This window comes from Anguilla rostrata, chromosome 4 (assembly GCF_018555375.3).
Source record: "Anguilla rostrata isolate EN2019 chromosome 4, ASM1855537v3, whole genome shotgun sequence".
In the NCBI taxonomy this organism is placed as follows: domain Eukaryota; kingdom Metazoa; phylum Chordata; class Actinopteri; order Anguilliformes; family Anguillidae; genus Anguilla; species Anguilla rostrata.
In genome coordinates, this window is record NC_057936.1 from 20,695,206 (window position 1) to 20,715,365 (window position 20,160).

Sequence of the window (20,160 nt, forward strand, 5' to 3'; positions counted from 1 at the left end):
GTGAATTTATGTGCAATGGCTAGCAGGAAGGCCACAATACACTAGAAAATTAATCACAACTCACTGCCTCTATAACTAATATCCATGAAAGGGTAGATGCAGGTGTCATACTTACTTGTGGCAGTACATTGGAACACAATGCATTTAGTCTATTTACAGAATATTCGAAACGCAAAGGCTTGAACTTAATCAACGTTTGTTCTTTACTTTGACTTAAAATAATTGCTTTATTTAATTGTTCAAATTATCATTTATACTTAGAATTTATATCTTCTCGCTATTTCCATTTTGGCCGAGTTTAACATTAGCTAGCTTGCTAAGTGAGTCGACAGAAGGAGAGTAATGTTAGCTAGTTAAGGCCTGTGGCATTGAAACCTTGTCTTGTGATCGGTCCAGTAGGTACCAGCTGTACGGATACCGGTGCCATAGTGGTACCGGGTTTTGGTCCCCAGCCCTAGTGAGTCAAAAGCCGCGTTTCCACCAAAATTACCCGGAACTTTCAGTCCCAGGAACTACTTTACCAGGAACTAAAAGGTTCCTTCAGCCAATGGTTGTCTGCGTTTCCACCGGGGTCTAAAGTCCCGCGAAGATTAGGCAAATTAGCCCACTGACGTATGAAAAAGCGACGTTGTCGTCGGTCCATCTGTCATATGATTTCTTCTGTAACCCCATACTACCACCGAAGTAGCCTACATTATTTTCTAATAACCGGGACAGCCCGGAGGGGTTTATTCCATTTGTATACAACGGGTTACCAACAATGACTATATATGGTTACTTTTGTATTTATTGATTTTTATCGATTTAATCACATGGAATTGAAATATTCTTCTGCAGCCGTTTGGGCATATTTTACCGCTGTCAAGCAAAACTGTCGTTGGTAGTTGAACTTGGACCGTTATGCAACAAATAGGATATAACAGACCCAATAGTCAGATTGTAACTGTTTTATATATCCTCTCAAACACATTCATTATGTTTTTATGCGAACATTCGCTTTTATGTCTTGACATCCGAAGCTACAGAATGCATTCACATTTCCAATATAGGCTAACTGGCAACAACAGCAGAAAACATGCACACGTTGTAAACAATTTGCTGTTTGATTACTTTCTCATCGTCAATTCCATATAGGCTAATCGCAAAATGACAAGAATAGAACGAAAACTCGGACTTGCGTGAAAATTTAAATTAGTAGTGGTACAGCCACCGTTTGTTTTCCTTCGAAGTTACTGCTAGCCGAGCAGCGAAGTGTGCCCTCCAGATGCGAACCATGCACCATAAATTAGTCCATAGTCTTCCTGGTCTTTTTGTGGAATTGAAGAATGGCAGAGTAAAATTACGGCAGTCTGAAAAAGCTAAAGGTACGATTACTAGAATTAACCTGTTATTTTACCCTGACAAAAAGTGCGGAAGGTGATTTCCAGTTTGCTTTTACTGTATCACCAATGTGAATTACGCAGAACTACCGCATACCTCACAAATGTATCAAACGTTTTGAGTCAATTACAACGGGCTAAGAAAATCCAGAAGAAAATATTCAGCAACCGAATTAATCCGTTTGAATGTTTTAGTACGTAATATGTTGTCCCAGCACGAATGCTTAGCATTTTATAAAACGAATACTAAAGCAAGAAAAGAACAGAAGAGCACACGTTATAATTCCAAGATGTTGGCAGGCTATAACCAAAAGTAGGCTACTGCGCCGCATAACATACAAGTTTGATTTGAAGTTATTATGAAAATAAATTTGTTTGCGCCTGCATATTTTCAAACATGGCGCCTGAAAATAGACACAAAAAAATCCCGTGAGTACTCGACCAATCAGAAATGTTCAGCGCTGCAAGCTCCACCCAAAAGGTTCCTGTACTTTCGGAAAGTACTACCCCCCGAGCAGGAACGTTTTGGGGGGTAAAACAAAGCCCCCAGAACTAAATTTAGACCCTAGTTCCTGCGGTGGAAACGCACTGAGTTCCTCAAAAGGTTCCTAGTTCCGGGGTATAGTTCCTGCGGTGGAAACGCGGCTAAAGCTAAGCGCAGTGCTGAATGAATCGTGGCCAGTGCTACTGCGCTGAAGTGGAAGCAGCAGGACCGGTAAAGAAGCCGGGGTCTGGTTACCTTGTGGGCAAAGCCAGGCTGGAGGGTGACGAGGGCAAAGGATCCATCGAGGTGCCACATCAGCTGGGCGCCAAACGCCTGGATCACCAGGAAGGAGGAGGAGGCCTGCCGCACGACCAGGTCTCCCGTCACCACGGGCAACGGCTCCCTTTGGCCGTTCACCGTCACTCCACCTGGATTTCCGTGTATGAGAACAGATGCAGTCCACGCCCTGAAGCCATTCTCTGAGGTACTGTGTGTTGTCCAGAGGATCCCCCTACTCACCTGTGTCACTGACGGTCACTGTGGTTCTCAACGCGGTGACGGACATCTCCCTCAGGCATCCGTGCCGCCCCCCTGCCGCGCACGCACCACACTGTACGGTCACCAGCAGTTTACTGTCCACAAAGTCCTGCAGACACACACACATACACATACACACGCACACAGTCACCTCAGAACTGCACCTTTTCTCTTTAAAGGACACAAAGGAAAGAGTAGTCTGTTCCAGGTTATGAAGGGACAAGGGTTTCAGGTCTTCAGCTTGTCTAATCTTATGCAACTTGATTGGCAAAATACCTCTGTTCACAAGGCCATGTCCAGTTGCTAATAAAACACAGCATACAGGAGCCTTGCTGGAGTTATCTAAGCTGATGTGCTAAACCATAGATTAATTACGGAAACACCTGCAGTTAGGATCTTGTTCGGGTTTTGATTCTTTTCTGCAATCCTTCACAGAAACATGGATACCAAGACAGAACAGATTGGCTAAAGGGATGACCAACCATGAGCAACATACATGCAGATAAGTACACCATGTACAAATCTCTATATTATGTTTACATACACATTTGGGCCTCACCTCTACCACCCTGAAGCCGCAGTCTCCGCCCTGCAGGGTGTACCTCTTGCTATCAAAGGTGGTAACTTGCATTCCGCCCAGCAAGCTGCACTGAGCAGCACACCTCTCCTTTGAACACTCCCACTGTCCTGCTTTACACACACTGCGCCAGACAGACAGAAAGGCAGGAGTGAGAGAGAAATAAAAATACATTTATACACAGACTTCACGCAGAGAATGAGAAACATTGGCAAGAGTTACTACTGCTGAAAGAGCAAACACCTTCCTGATTGTCCAATAAGAAAGTTCTGTATCCTGAGTAGCAGCAAATGCGTCACATGACTACACAGACTATGGCTTGTATTAAATCGACATTAGTCCTTAACAGTGACTAAAACTAAATGAGTGTTTTTTTTTTTTCTTTACTCAGTTTGGTGAGTTAGTTTTAGTGATAGCTGAACTTGCCAAAGCTTTTCTAAAATGTGAAGAAAAAAACATTTTAAAAAACTTTTCATTTTTGGTCAAACTTAAGGGCAACTGAAGATTGAACCCCAGCCTTAGAGGCAGTGATCCTGCATGCCGCTCACAGACGCGCTGGCTGAATACTGCGCTCACAGACGCGCTGGCTAAATGCTGCGCTCACAGACGCGCTGGCTGAATGTTGCGCTCACAGACGCGCTGGCTAAATGCTGCGCTCACAGACGCGCTGGCTAAATGCTGCGCTCACAGACGCGCTGGCTAAATGCTGCGCTCACAGACGCGCTGGCTAAATGCTGCGCTCACAGACGCGCTGGCTAAATGCTGCGCTCACAGACGCGCTGGCTAAATGCTGCGCTCACAGACGCGCTGGCTAAATGCTGCGCTCACAGACGCGCTGGCTAAATGCTGCGCTCACAGACGCGCTGGCTAAATGCTGCGCTCACAGACGCGCTGGCTAAATGCTGCGCTCACAGACGCGCTGGCTAAATGCTGCGCTCACCAGGTGTTGCATCTCTGAGGGATGGTGTCCCCGGGCTGGTAGGTGCGCCGGCGGTGGAAGCAGGGACAGTCCTCACGGGCCAGACATGTCCCGCGGTGCAGGTACAGGCCGGGGGGGCACTCGCACCCCCCCACGCACTCCTCGCGGCACTGCCCGGGGGCAGGGGGCAGAGGGGATGAGCAGCTCGGGGGGCAAGACGACACGCAGTCGGAAAACACCTGTCCCCGCGGACATAACCGCTCTGAGAGAGAGAGAGAGAGAGAGAGAGAGAGAGAGAGAGAGAGAGACAGAGAGAGAGAGAGAGAGAGAGAGAGAGAGAGAGATCATTTTTGTAATCCCAGAATTAATTTTGATTTTGGGGTTAGTTGTGTTTTTTTGAGGTGAATGAAGAATTTTCTCAGTCATTGGTCCCCGACCCTGGTCCTCTGCTGGGTTTTGTTTACACCTTGCAATCAGTGACCAATTCAGACCCAATAAACCAAGTCAGGAGAGTTAACTCTGCCATCAACTGCTTTAATTGATCAACTAAGTGGTGAATAACAAGAAAACTAATCAGCCCCTGTGGGTCTCCAGGACCAGGGTTGGGAACCACTGGTCCGAGAGGACAGATGATTCTTTGCTGCCAACATCGCTGAAAATCAATGATAAATGTTACATTACATTACAGGCATTTGGCAGACGCTCTTATCCAGAGCGACGTACAACAAAGTGAATAACCATAACCAGTTGGGGTCTGTGTTGGGGTTTGTGAGGGGGGTGAGAATAGAGGTGTCGCACCACAGAGCTTCGGGCTCCTCCAGTTGAGTATAATGTGCTGTTGAGCGCATTCGCGCGCGTAGCTGGCCAGCGTGTCACACGTGGCCCCCTCCCGTTCTCTAACGGCCATGCTGCAGTACAGGTACAGGCAGGTGTCGGTGTACGCTGCTGGATCCACCTTAGCGGGACAGACAGAGACAGACAGACAGACCATCAAATAACAAGCCCAGGCCAAACAGCACATACTATATGATGATATTACAAATCAAAAATCCAAGTGCTATTATAAATCAGTGCTTTTTAAGAAAACTTTTTAAAGGGCAGCAATGTAGTGTAACTGTCAGGAATGTGGGCTTGTACATCGCAGGCCGCAGTATAACTTGATTGTGTTAAAAAAGTCACTCTAGACAGGAACATCTGGTAAATGAAAGAAGACTCCAACTTGTTGTGTAAACCAGCTTGACAAAAGACTGAACCATTAAAGGAGGTTTTGAAGAACAGCATCTTGACTCACCATGACACTAGTTTTGTAGATGACTGGTTATGCAATGAAGGACAGTAATGGGCTAAGTGTTCATGTGTGAGCGAGATGCTCAGTATGGTAGTCAGTGTCATTTCGTAGTTACTTTCTCTCGGTCAGTGTCAGAGTCTTTGCTCTCACCCTGTGGTGACACTGTGAGAAGGGTCTGTCCAGCAGCTTGTGGCACACCAACTCCGCCTCCTTACGCAGCGTCGGATCGGCAACGACGTCACAGCTGTGTCCCAGCTCCGCCGCATCGCTGCACCCCTGGGGACACATGGATGGCAGAGCCCATTGGACAACACCGCTGACACTCACACCGCAGAGATACGATAGGCTTCGAGCTGTAGGAGGAGAAGGGAAAGGGGCCGGACCTCACTGAGTCAACAACGGTCGTCGTACCTCTGTCTGCTGGTCAGGGACCCGCCACGAGTTCCCGAAACTGGCAGCATACTGGGAAACAGTTCCGCCTACTGTGGTGAAGTCATCTGTGCACATGCGGAAAGACGGGGTTTAGGAAAAACAGTAGGTTAGGGCGAACACACAGACCTGGGGCCTGTAGTCACAAGTGTTTTCAGTTCTCTATTCATAGGCAAAGAATACTACGAAAAATGTACCTGTGCTATTAAATAATGCAACGTTAACCCTTTAATGTAAAGCTCTTAGTCAACTATAGTTAGTTGATATTAGCCTGTTTAATGTTACTAGTTTACCTAATGGTAATAAGTTGATGAGATGAGGGGTAGAGTGTTCTGGAGTGAGATACATTAAGCTAAAGGCCACTGATTCTTCTCACCATCAGCATTGTTGTTGTAGACTCCACACAGGCCCCTTGTGGCAGTGAGGTGCTCTGCAGTGACGGTCAGGTAGACACTATTGCCCATGTCAAACTTCACCCTAACCCCTAACCCGCTCTCCACAAACACAAAGTCTCCAAGCCAGTGCACGCTGACACCTGTGTGGAGAGACATAGTATTTAATGAAGAGAAAAAAAAAATCATCTTCCTTTCTAGAATCACAGACTGCAGACTGGAAAATAAATTATGGAACACTGGACAGAGTCTCCTGGCTGACATAAATTCTGATTGGTCGCACCATTCTGGAAGAGAGCCTGGCCTTGGGGAACCATTCGGCCATTGAGTGTCATGTTCCCCTGACGGATAGACACCAGGTCCATTGCTAACATCATTCTCAGTGCCTGCAAAAAGAAAACAGTGTAAGAAATTTTGGATGATCTAATCTGCCTGGATGTTGACGTGAACTAGGACAGACACACACCCTTAGGTGACAATAACCATTTGGTTAATGTATTCAGCCTCAATATGCATGAATTTTCATTTGGTGGGTGTGGTTTGAAAGTTGATCAAAGGGGAGCAGACATGCATATAGAGGTAACAATGACTATTTGGCTGCATGCCACCAACATTTTGTTCTGGGAAAAGGGTATAAAGCTGATACTTGAACAACACTGTATTGCCATTATTGCCTTGCTTTTACCCAGTATGTCTCATACTGCAAAGAAGACAATTTTTTGGTTTGTTAATAAATTGTTATTGGCTAAAAACTTTATAACTGGTTTCACTTTCCAAAGGGCCAAATTCCTACTTTCATTGACGAGCCAGCAAAGGATGATAAAAGGTGGATGATTGGAGAATAATTTCTTTTACATAAAGACAGTCCATAACATTTAATTTCGATATCAACAAAGAATCCAAGAGGTTTTCGACAGCCACACCAAGCCAGGATGTATTTCGTGTATTTTTTGCACTGCAAAAAGATAGGCCTACTGCTGCTGCAAAGAAAGAAGATGGACTGTACCTCCATCCCAAACTCTCTTTTGGTAAATAAACCTAGGGAACTTTCTGCATTATCTTACTGTTGATAATAATTTGACTTCATGGTTCTGTAACAATTCAGATTTGTCAGTGTGGCAAATTAGTATAGATTGGGGAGCAAAATCAAGATGCAGGCATGAGAATTCTCCTGTGAATTTAATATGTAAACGCTGCCCTGCTAAACATTAAAATTTAGCTTTACAGGGTGGTACAGGGCAGGAGGTGTGTTTGTAGAAGGAACTGGGGACATGTGGAGTGCCATTTGGCAGCATATAATAGTACTGAACTGCAGCAACAGCACTATTGGGTACAAGCTTGCTTGACTCAAACACTGTAAATGTCATACTAAATAAACTGTTATAAAAGTGTGCAAATGCATATGAATTACTATGGTCAAAAGTACACAGGCTGTGCATAGATCAGTCATAAAGGCCAGTACTGATGATAAGCTCAGACAAACTCAGTGTCATGTTGCTGCTTTGGGTATTCATTTACCAGAGTCCTCTGACTTGGAAAGTTATTCAGACAGTTCAGAGGAGGCCAATTCAGCTGCACTAGCTGCTGAGGACACTGCAGCTACAAATCAGGAATATGAGGCAGTACATGAACGCATTCCATTGTCTACCTCAGAGCTCTGGAAGTTTTTCAAAAACAGTTGTAAGTGGGATGGTTTCTCTGGTCCCCAAAACTATTTGATTGAATTGTAACATCAGGCTACAGCATATAACCTAGATTATCAGTTGCTGGACAAAGAGAAAATTTTAGATACTTTATAGGTCTTCTTTGTTACACATAAACTTTCTTTCTTTCTTTAGAGGGTGTTTAGAAGAAAGCCTTTAAATACAAAATTAGCATTTTGTAAGATCTTTATTGGGTCAGCCAACCTGAATTAGCAGAATGCTTTTATACCCCAGAACATGCATGTAACTGCCATCAGCACACAACAGCATTTCACTGACAAAGGCAATCAGCAGATACTTTATGACTGCATGTAGCCAGAGCTGTCTCTCCCACTAGGCAGATAATACACTGTGACTACGGTCCCGCCTTCTCGCCCAGGGCCCCACCTTCTCAGCTTCCTTTGAAAGCAGAAGAATCAGAAGGTTCCAATGTTTTTGGAAGGGCCCCTAAATTCCCCGAAAGTCCCAGGATGGCTGTGGACTGGAGTTGCTACAACGTTTAGTGAAGAAGGGGAGCTAATACCTTGGTGCAGTGTGCCTCTTTGTCACAGACGGTGCTGAGATACACGGCCCAGGTCCCATCTGTGGACGACGCCATGATGTAGGTGCAGCTGCCCTGAAAGTGGAAGTGCTTTCGGTCGAAGGTGCGGTAGTGCGCCCCGCCCCATGCCAAGCATGTGGCGGAGCCCTGTGGGCTTCGGAGCGCCCCCAAAGGCCCCCCGCGACGTACAGGTGTGGACGGGGAGTCTGCAGAGGCACAGAATTTCGGTCAATGTCAGAAGCAAGGAACATCCGACTACACTTAATGTCAAATAGTTTTAATATTCCAGCTTAAAGGTATGAAAACTCCCTTGTAGTCAATTGTAAGAAATCTGTCTCTGATGCCAATATGTCTGCTGGCCACACATTCCCTTGATCTTATCATTATCACAATACAGTTGGTACAATGGTAGAATAGCGACCGGGAGTGAGAGATTGGGAACCATTCAAGTCAACAGACGTGCTAATTCAATCGCAACAGGACAGCCAATACATTATGGCCTAATTGATAGGTGTTACAAGGACCGACTACGTCCGTCTTGGTATGTATATTCAACACTACTGATCAAAGCTTCGAAAACAAATAAGAAGCAGCCTCTGGAAAGGTTCTTGGTTCAGTCTGACTCTGCTGAATCCAAGGTGTCATTCGTGCGCTTTGTCACTGCCGGTATTGGAAATAAACTTTGTACTTTTTCATCACGTTCGAGAGACGTCCTTTTTTCCTTACAACTGGCGAGCCACCCAGCGAGGAATTCCAAAAAAAACCGGGGACACTAAGGTAAGAAATGCGGTTTCTTCTTTTATGCTGCTGGTTTGTATTTTAGGGAATCCCCTCATTTAAAAAAAACCTAGAAAGGAGTTTTAAGGACTGGGACAGTTTGTTTGTTTTCACCATCATACTGGCAGTAAGAGTTTTAATTCCGAAGCACTGGAATTAAGAGTAACTGGACCGTGCCTGACGGAGTGTGGCACTGTTGTAACTTGTAGATACAAGTAGGCCTAAAGTAACTGGTATTTAGAATCAATTGTGCCCGAAGCACCGAGATCTTCATGCTAAAATAGTATTCCTAAAGTAAATGGAATCCTCGACCTGTGTCCGAAGTACAGGAACAGTGTAGCTGTTGTTTATCTTAAAGCAACTAAATAACGCAACGATTAGAACATAGACCTAAAGTAACTGGTCTGTAGAATTTATTGGTTCCGAAGTACTGGGACATAGATTCTAAAATTGGGTGTACTCTGAGTAGTAAAAACTATTCTAATATCACTTACTAATTCACGTGACTAGATTGCGAATTTTTTTGAGTCGGTAACGCTGGTTTAGCAATATTGTTCGTGTATTGTGTGATAGCTAACCATAAATTAGAGGATGGAAGACCTTGTGGTTAGGTACATTGCTAAACATGGCAAAAGCAGTGTGCTTGAAGGGATAGAAAACCAAGATGCGCCATACGAGTGGGCATCGTCTCAGTTTGAAAACTATTCGAAATTACCTAAAAATAAGAAAGGGAAGATTGCTACAGCATTGCAAGCGATTCTGGCATCTTACAAAATGACTAAAAAGAGATTAGACCAACATTTTTTGGGGGAAACCTGCATGGGATAATTGGGATAGCTATTCGGATTACACAGTTAAGTTTCCTATGGCCCCTGTACATTCAACCACTACTATTCAGCCTGGGGAGGGGGGGCAGAGGGAACGCACAAGTACAACTACTACACTTAGGCCTCTCTCACCTGGTGACATTGAATCCCTAATCAAGAACATTGGTTACTTTGAGCCTTCTAAGAGAGACCCGCTCAAATTCATTGCATCACTAGAACGTGCGGTAGATCTACACAGACTTACTGATGCTGATGCTTGTGTCACACTAATTGCATGCCTTCCACACGCCTTAGCTAGAGCGCTTTCTACTGATATACAGAACAAAAATGCAGACAAAGCTAGCAGGAAGAAGGCACTACTAGAGGTCCTGGGAACTCGAGAGATAGATTGGGAAAGAATTAGGGAAGTAGAAATTCAACAGGGAGAACACCCAGCAGCATATGCTTCTAGATTATGGGAAGCTTTCTCTGACTATAGTGGTATGCCACATTTAACCCAACAAGACCCTATTTTCAAGTCTACATTGATTGCACAGAGTGACACATACACCTGAGATGCCTTAACACTTCACATAGACTCCCATACCCCATACACAGAAATAGTTACAAAAATGACTCAACTTTACAAAAACAACAGGTTGGCGAATAAGAAGAGATATCCAGTAGCTGCAGTTGGAGGAAGGCCTCATAATAATAGTTCACATAAGTCTGTGTCATGGAGAAATGAAGGATATGCCAGATGACATTAAGCAGCAAAGAGGAGAGAGGCCATTACCCTATAATTTGGATGGAAAGTTGTTTGTTATGCATGTGGAAAGGAAGGACACATAGCTAAGGAATGCAAATCTTTTCACAGTAATGGTCCTGACCACTCAAGTTTGAGCCAATCACTCAGTAGTATACAGTCAGCAATAACAAAACTGAGTGTAGAGAATGTTGATTTGCAGGCAGCTATTTCTAAGATGAAAAGCAATACCACTTCACACTCAGCATAGGGGTGTCAGGCCTCCGTGCTGCACGTGGCACCTTTGTCACGTGATAGATGGGGTAGACCAATTACACAGATCGCTGTTGGAGGTCGATGCGATAATTGGTTAGTGGATAGTGGTGCTTCTTTGTCCATAATTCATTCTAATGCAACCCCTAGTCACAGTAATAGGACTATCACAATAGAAGGCTTTGATGGTACTATGTCTCTGGCTTCCCAATCAGATAACCTTACCTTTGAAATTGGCAAAGACAGGTTTAAAGACAAAGCTTGGCTTAGTGCAACAGGAGATGGTCGCAACATTTTAGGTTCAGACATCATGAAAAGGCGCGGTTACATTATAGATTATGGAAACAACTGCATTTGGTGCAATACTGAGTCTAAAGATGAGTTTGTGGAGATTTCCGATGTTCATGCAGTGCATGCCATTAAGAAGTCGGAGGAATATGACTTACATACATTGTTGAGAGTCAACGATGCAGGTTTGGAGGAAGTGTTAGCAAAACATAGAGGTGTTTTTGCTAAAAGTAAACATGATTGTGGGCGAATAGATCGTGAAGTCATGGAGGTGAATATACAAGGCCGTGATCCTCCGTCACTCCGCCAATATAAGTACTGTGGCGCCCCGATCCCTGATCGGTGCTCCCCACGTGACCACCAAGACGGCCGAGCCCATCGACACCGGCGGCTGCTGGGGAAAGTCGTGAGTGGGCGGTACTTACCAAACCACAGCCTGGAGACGTTCAGGACCCTGGACAGCACCAGACAGAACACCTAAGGTGACACCAGGCAGCACCATGGACAGGGCTGCAGCAGAGGGAAGGTAAGGGGAATTTTCCACTCTGCTGCACACCTGCAACTGCTTGTTAGATTGGCTGCCGGCGCCCACCTGAAGCTGCTTGCGCTGACGAGCAGGCAGGCTTTTATAGCCCAGCACAAACACAGGAAGAGAGAGCTGCTGGGGCTTTCGGAGGAGCTACACCAGGCGACTTTCTGTACCTGGATCAGAGACCGTAAGCGGCCGTGGGCCACTCTCTCCTCGCGTAGAGGAATAGGTGTGACAACTTATCAACTGTTTTGTGTAACGGAGCAACCGTGAGTCCAGGGGACCGTGTGACCGGGGGCGACGACAGGGACCTCTCAGGGCTGGAGCTGGGAGAAGGTTGGAGCGCAACCACCCAGGGGGGGGAGACCTTCACCCCTACACCCCCTCGCAGCCGGGAGGAGCACCAGTCGACACCTGGAGGAAGGAGCCGGACCCGGACCGGACTGACCAAGCCCCGCCCCCCTAACCGATGTGCTTCTTGTTTCCCTCCAGAAGGAGACCGAGTGAATACCTGGAGTGGAGCACCGATACCCCGACCGGGAAGACATTTTTGTTGTTTTTGGCTCCCCCTACCTTTACCCCCACTCGTTACCATCATTAAAGAACGTTTTGTTAATCACTACCTCAGTCTCCCTGCTCTGGTTCTTCTGGACTTCCGTCACTCAACCCCCTGTGGGCTGAGAGAGTTCACAATTGGTGGAGAACGCGGGCACTCGAAATCCACGCTACGGGTTGACGGAACCAGGTAGAAACCAGTTCAAAAAAAAAAAAAAAAAAAAAAAAAAATGGAGGAGGCTATCAAGGCTGTGCTACAGACCCAGAAGACCCTGGAGGCGGCCATGGTGGCCCTGGTCACCCGCACATCAGAGAACAAACTGAAGCCGCGGGATGTATTGACAAAAATGACCTCCGAGGATGACGTAGAAGCATACCTCGAGCTATTTGAACGCACCGCCCACCGAGAAGGCTGGGCCCGGGGAGACTGGGGGGCCATCTTGGCACCATTTCTGATCGGGGAGGCCCAGAAAGCCTGCCGGGACCTGACCGATGCCGAGGCCGCGAACTACAACAACCTTAAAGCAGCCATTCTGGCTCAGTATGGCTATAGCCTGCCAGCCAAAGCCCAGCGCTTCCACCAGTGGGCTTACAGCCCCAGCCAACCAGCGAGAGCCCAAGTGGCTGCCCTGAGCCGCATCACCCGGAGCTGGCTGTTGGAAGGAGATGGTCCCGCCCTATTGGATCGAGTGGTGCTGGACCGGTGCATCCGGGCACTGCCCCCTGACGCGAAGAGGTATGTTGCACAACAGGGCCCCCGAACGCTAGAACTGTTAATTGCTCTGGTGGAAAATCACCAGGTCACGCAGGAGATGCTGCGGACCAGCCGACCCGACACAGGAAGAGGGACGACCGGGGGATCCAGGGTGGAGAAAAGCCCGGCCCGGAGAATGGCTGAACCCCTGGAGCCGCGACAGCTCGGACACCCTACAGCGCCCCCTAGGGGACCCACGGAAAGACGCAGGTGCTATACCTGTGGAAGGGAAGGTCACCTTGCCCGGGCTTGCCCCGACCGGGATGAGCCCATGCCCACCGCAGATACGTCAGAGCACCCGGTGTTCCCATGCCGGTACATCACCACCTGCTGGGCACATGAGGGAGCCAGGGCCCCAACATTTCCGGTAAAAATCGGCGGACGGGATACCGAGGCCTTACTTGACTCAGGAAGCATGGTGACCCTCATCCGACCGGAGTTTGCGGGGGGCTCCCGAGGTAAGGCAATCGCCGTGGCCTGCATTCACGGGGACACCAAGCAATATTTCACGGCTGACATTGTGCTGACCACCCCCCGAGGCTCGGTGGCCGTCCGGGCAGGAGTCGTAGAGAACCTGCCCGTTCCTGTACTGGTGGGCCGGGATTGTGCCGTGTTTGACAGGTACTGGAAGGAGTCCCCGGCGAACCTCGAACCAGAGGGCAGGCGCAGACCCCAGAAGAGGCGGCCCCAGCACACCGCCGGGGGTGCTCAACCGGCCTGGGCGGGCCTCTCTGGGGAAGACCAGGCCGAACCGACGGATGCTGTGGTAGAGGGGAGGCAGCCAACCGCCAGTACTAAGGAGACCACCGCCACCGCATCAGAGGCCGTAGCCGAGAACCCCGTCGGCCTGGAGGAGGTGGGCTCAGAAGAGACTTTTACCGAGTTCGCCCCACAGCCGGGGAGCCAGACCGGGGAACAGGGCCGCTTTGGAACAGCGCAGCTGCAGGATCCCAACTTGACGCAGGCCTGGAGGGATGTCCAGGAGATTGATGGGATGCCACGACCAGGGGTGAGTGAAACAACCCCCCCCTATTTTTTGATTGAGCAGGGGTTATTATATAGGGTGTCCCGGGTCAAGGAAGAGAGAGTCCACCAGCTGTTAGTCCCCAAGACGTACATTTCAAAGGTCCTGTACCTCGCCCACACCCACCTCCTGGGGGCCCACTTGGGAGCTGAGAAGACGTATGAGCGCATCATCGAACGGTTCTACTGGCCTGGGGTGAAGAGGGCCGTCGAGGAATACTGTCGCCACTGCGCTGACTGCCAGCTCCATAGCCCCAAGGTAAAGTATAAAAACCCCCTGATCCCTCTGCCCATCATAGAGGTCCCCTTCCACCGCATCGCCATGGACATCGTGGGCCCCCTTCCAAGGTCCAGCCGAGGGCACAAATACATCCTGGTCATCCTGGACTACGCTACCCGGTTCCCGGAAGCCATCCCGTTGCGGACGGCCACGGGGAAAGCGGTAGCTCGGGAACTGTTCCTGCTGTTCAGCCGGGTGGGTATTGCGGCGGAGATACTCACGGACCAGGGGTCCTGCTTTATGTCCACCGTGTTAAAGGCGATGTGCGGCCTGCTGAAGGTGAAGCAGGTGAGGACGTCCGTCTATCACCCACAGACCGACGGGCTGGTTGAGCGGTTTAACCACACCTTGAAACAAATGATGAGGAAAATGATTGAAACAGATGGTAAAGACTGGGACCAGCTGTTACCCTACCTCATGTTTGCCATTCGGGAAGTACCTCAGGCGTCTACCGGGTTTTCACCCTTCGAGCTGCTGTATGGGCGGCGACCCCGAGGGCTGTTGGACCTGGCTAAGGAAACATGGGAGCGCCAACCTTCGCGACATAGCACGGTCATCGAGCACGTGGAGCAGATGCACCTACGGATGTCCCGGATCTGGCCCATGGTCCGGGAGAACATGCAGCAGGCACAGCAAGCCCAGGCCCGGGTCTACAATCGCGGAGCACAGGTGAGAGAATTTCAGCCGGGTGATAAAGTGATGGTCTTGGTCCCAACCCATGAGTGTAAATTTCTGGCTAAATGGCACGGGCCCTACGAGGTGGTTGCAAAAACCGGGCCTGTCAACTACAAAGTGAGCCAACCGGGACGCCGCCGCCACACCCAGATCTACCACATAAATTTGTTAAAACGTTGGTATGAAGCTGAACCCCCGCAGGCACAGGCCCTCTCTGCTCACGTCTCCCCACAGGACCCCCCCGAGGTGACGCTGGGGAAGCAGCTGACGGGCCACCAGATCCAAGATCTACGAGAACTCCTGGACCGAAATCGGGATGTGTTCTCAAAGCTCCCAGGCCGGACCTCCATCATCGCCCACCACATCGCCACAGAACCCGGGAAGAAGGTTAGGCTGAGGCCGTACCGGATCCCCGAGGCCCAGCGGGATACCATCCGGGAAGAGGTCAGGCGGATGTTGGAGATGGGGGTCATCGAAGAGTCCCGCAGTTCTTGGAGCAGCCCCATAGTCATTGTACCCAAACCCGACGGTAGCCTGAGGTTTTGTAATGACTTCAGGAAGCTAAACGAAATCTCACGGTTTGATGCTTACCCCATGCCCAGGGTGGATGAGCTGATCGAGAGGCTGGGACCGGCTCGGTTCCTCAGCACGTTGGACCTCACCCGCGGGTACTGGCAGGTCCCCCTTACCCCCAGGCTAAGGAGAAGACTGCCTTCGTGACGCCGGATGGCCTCTTCCAGTACCGGGTCCTACCGTTTGGGGTCCACGGAGCCCCGGCTACCTTCCAGCGGCTCATGGATCAGGTCCTCCGGCCTCATCAGAAGTATGCGGCGGCGTACCTGGACGACATCGTGGTCCACAGTGCGGATTGGGAAACCCACTTGGGCAGGCTAGAGGCGGTGCTGGGGGCCCTCCGGGAGGCAGGCCTGACGGCCAACGCAACCAAGTGCCGTTTGGGATTGGAGGAGGCGGATTACCTAGGCTATACCGTTGGAAGAGGGTGCGTGAAACCCCAACCCACCAAGGTGGAAGCCATCGCAACGTGGCCCAAGCCCCAGACGCAGAAGCAGGTGAGAACCTTCCTGGGCCTAGTGGGGTATTACCGTCAGTTTATTCCCAATTTTGCCGCCATAGCAGCCCCCCTGCATGACCTGACCTCCAAGAGTCGAAGCAACCGAGTCAGCTGGACGGAAGAAGCTGACGCCGCCTTCGAAACCCTGAGACAAGCCCTCTGCAGCGAACCGGTTCTGGTGACTCCGGCCTTTGATCAGACATTCGTGCTCCAAACGGACGCTTCCCTGGTGGGGATAGGAGCCGTGCTCTCACAGATCCGGGAGGGGGCCGAGCATCCGGTAACGTACATCAGCCGTAAACTCTTAACTCATGAGCGTAACTATGCCACAGTAGAGAAAGAGTGTTTAGCCGTCAAATGGGCGATGGACAAGCTGCTATACTATTTACTGGGTAGGGAGTTTGTACTAGTCACTGATCATGCCCCACTCAAATGGATGTCGGTGAATAAAGATAGTAATGCCCGGGTTACTAGGTGGTTTCTGGGGCTACAGTCTTTTCGCTTCAGGGTGGAACATCGAGCTGGGAAGCTCCACGGGAATGCTGACGCCCTGTCCAGACGGGAGGAATGTCTATGGTCAGGCGCTCCAGGTAACGACATGGAGCTGAGGGAAGGGGTATGTGGCGCCCCGATCCCTGATCGGTGCTCCCCACGTGACCACCAAGACGGCCGAGCCCATCGACACCGGCGGCTGCTGGGGAAAGTCGTGAGTGGGCGGTACTTACCAAACCACAGCCTGGAGACGTTCAGGACCCTGGACAGCACCAGACAGAACACCTAAGGTGACACCAGGCAGCACCATGGACAGGGCTGCAGCAGAGGGAAGGTAAGGGGAATTTTCCACTCTGCTGCACACCTGCAACTGCTTGTTAGATTGGCTGCCGGCGCCCACCTGAAGCTGCTTGCGCTGACGAGCAGGCAGGCTTTTATAGCCCAGCACAAACACAGGAAGAGAGAGCTGCTGGGGCTTTCGGAGGAGCTACACCAGGCGACTTTCTGTACCTGGATCAGAGACCGTAAGCGGCCGTGGGCCACTCTCTCCTCGCGTAGAGGAATAGGTGTGACAACTTATCAACTGTTTTGTGTAACGGAGCAACCGTGAGTCCAGGGGACCGTGTGACCGGGGGCGACGACAGGGACCTCTCAGGGCTGGAGCTGGGAGAAGGTTGGAGCGCAACCACCCAGGGGGGGGAGACCTTCACCCCTACACCCCTCGCAGCCGGGAGGAGCACCAGTCGACACCTGGAGGAAGGAGCCGGACCCGGACCGGACTGACCAAGCCCCGCCCCCCTAACCGATGTGCTTCTTGTTTCCCTCCAGAAGGAGACCGAGTGAATACCTGGAGTGGAGCACCGATACCCCGACCGGGAAGACATTTTTGTTGTTTTTGGCTCCCCCTACCTTTACCCCCACTCGTTACCATCATTAAAGAACGTTTTGTTAATCACTACCTCAGTCTCCCTGCTCTGGTTCTTCTGGACTTCCGTCACTCAACCCCCTGTGGGCTGAGAGAGTTCACAGTACCCAGAGGAAGCAAACCCTTATATTCAATCTACGATTGAGTCTCTTTTGCAACAGGACGTCATACGACCCTGTCTCTCACCAGCAATGGCTCCCATATGGCCAGTTCGGAAACCAGACAATTCCTGGAGGCTTTGTGTTGATTACAGAGAACTTAATAAATGCACCCCTACCTGTGCTCCAGTAGTAGCTTCAACACCAGATGTACTAGCATCCCTGATACCTGAAGCAAATTATTATTCAGCATTAGACATTTCTAATGGATTTTGGTCAATACCATTGCATCCAGACTGCCAGTACAAATTTGCATTAAAATTTAAAAATACACAATACACATGGAATGTTTTGCCTCAAGGTTTTGCTAGTTCACCCACACTCTTCCATCAGTGTCTAGCCCAGGTGTTAACAGCTTTCTCCAAACCTGAATGCCTTATTCAGTATGTTGATGATTTGCTGTTGCAGACTGCTACCAGAGAAGAACACATAATCTTACTGGCAGAATTACTCGGGCTACTTGAAAATGCAGGACTTAAATTAAATCCGAAAAAAGCACAGCTTCTCAGATCTGAAGTCACATACTTGGGTATCAAAGTAAGTAAAGGGGGGCGCACGCCAGACCCACACAAAGTAGACATAATCAAGAGACTACCTGTTCCGGTATCTGTTACTGCTCTGCGGTCATTCTTGGGGATTGTGGGATTTTGTCACGAGTCTATTGAACGCTTTGCAAACGTAGCCAAACCACTGAATGGGTTACTAACTGGTAACAAAAAGAAAAAAGATTCTTTGGACTGGGGTCCGGAACATCAAACAGCATTTGAGACACTGAAGAATGCTTTAATTCAAGCCCCTGCTTTGCGAAACCCAGATCGTTCTCAGCCTTTCATTTTACAAACGACAGCTACCGAAGAAGCGTTATCAGCCGTCTTATTACAAGATGTTCAGGAAACATTACGTCCAATTGCCTATGCGTCCCGTGTTCTCTCCCCAGTTGAGAAGGCTTACAACTCATGCACACGTCACTTACTTGCCGTCCATTGGGCAATGTCCCATTTTGAGTATATATATGGTTTTAATGAAGTGATCTTACATACTCCTCACACACCCCTTCAGATGTTGCTAACTGGTAAGGTAAAAGGAGTGTCTAATGTTAGACTGGCTAGATGGACACTGGACTTAGGCTCTAAAAACCTAAAGACCATATACAAGCCCTTGACAATGTTACCCCGCACACTTTTGTATGAAGGCATACCACATACATGCGAAACTGAAGCTGTCCTTTGCACAGATTAAATTTTTGAAGTAAAACCTATTGAGGGATCAATTGATGTTTTTGTAGACGGGTCTCGTTATTGGCTGGAGGGTCAATACAGAACTGGTTTTGCCATTCACTCAGAACAAGCTGATTACTTGTATCAATGCCCACCACATTTTTCAGCACAGAAAGCTGAAATTGTGTCTGTTCTACAAGCACTCAAGATTTTCTCTGATTGTTCACTAAACATTTACTCAGATTTAGCTTTTGTAGTTAATTCCCTAACAGAATACTTACCAATTTGGAAAAAAAGGGGATTCACACGTGCTGATGGACAGCCCCTAACTCATGTTGGACCAATACAATCTCTATGGTCAGCTGCGAGCTCCAGTAAACACAGATATGCTCTACTCAAAGTAAAGGCACATCAAAAGAAAGGACTCTCAAAACACGGTGATTCTAATCGAATAGTTGATTAACTGGCAAAAAGGGCTGCGAGAGATGGCATTGTTTATACAGAAGCTCCACACACAGAGCTTGTCTCAGCAGTAACCAGTATGGAACCAATAGATGTACAAAGTGCACAACAGAACATCCATAGCTCATCCAGACCTACGCCAAATAATCAGATTAAAACAAGAGAGTAAGCTCATAACAGAAGGTCCATTTTCCAAATGGAATGTACATCTGATAGTGCAGGATGGTATTCTACTGTACAAAACGGCAGATGTGGCATGGGTTCCACCATCAGGATTGCGTTCAGATATTCTATATCACATCCACAATCAAGGGGGGCATCTAGGGGCTGAAAAAGTTCAAGATCGCCTGAAAGGCATGTTTTGGTGGCCAGATATGGACAAAGATGTAAATACATACTGTTTGAACTGTTTAGTTTGTGCCCAAATGAATCCCTCACACATCAAAAATGTTAACATTTAAAAAACCCCAAAGTGGCAAACTCAGCTGAGGCAACTGCATATACTACAGCCTTGTGATGTGCTCTACAGTCACTATAGATCAAATACTGACTCACTGGGAATCAGACAGGGAATCAGTCTCTGTTTTGAATAAAACTGGGAAAAGGGGGAACACAGAAAAACCTAGACAATACAACATAAACAAATTGTACTTGGATCACCAAAGTCAGACACCTGACTCACCCACATAAGAGGAATGTGTAAGATACTATAGATAAAGTCCAGTCCAAAGTCCACAGGGTAATACATTATTTTTTATCCAACTTTACTGGCTCTCAGTGTTGCTTTTTATTAGCCAAAATATCCTTTACATAGAGCCACCTATCATGCAAGACCACTGTGCTACACTTGGATGCCCTTTTAATTCTATGATATATATTT

General features: G+C 48.5%; 1 protein-coding gene across 1 annotated transcript in view; it reads right to left on the reverse strand.

Annotated features, from left to right (window-relative positions):
• Window positions 1-20,160, reverse strand: part of sspo (SCO-spondin) — a 96,000-nt gene that overhangs the window by 70,159 nt on the left and 5,681 nt on the right. The window contains exons 6-15 of the mRNA XM_064331277.1: window positions 8,232-8,455; window positions 6,289-6,391; window positions 5,990-6,148; window positions 5,596-5,681; window positions 5,335-5,460; window positions 4,695-4,851; window positions 3,918-4,158; window positions 2,960-3,101; window positions 2,383-2,509; window positions 2,119-2,291 (exon numbers count right to left, since the gene is read on the reverse strand). Of these exons, the coding sequence (XP_064187347.1) occupies window positions 2,119-2,291; window positions 2,383-2,509; window positions 2,960-3,101; window positions 3,918-4,158; window positions 4,695-4,851; window positions 5,335-5,460; window positions 5,596-5,681; window positions 5,990-6,148; window positions 6,289-6,391; window positions 8,232-8,455 (1,538 nt within the window). The remainder of the gene's footprint in view (window positions 1-2,118; window positions 2,292-2,382; window positions 2,510-2,959; window positions 3,102-3,917; window positions 4,159-4,694; window positions 4,852-5,334; window positions 5,461-5,595; window positions 5,682-5,989; window positions 6,149-6,288; window positions 6,392-8,231; window positions 8,456-20,160) is intronic.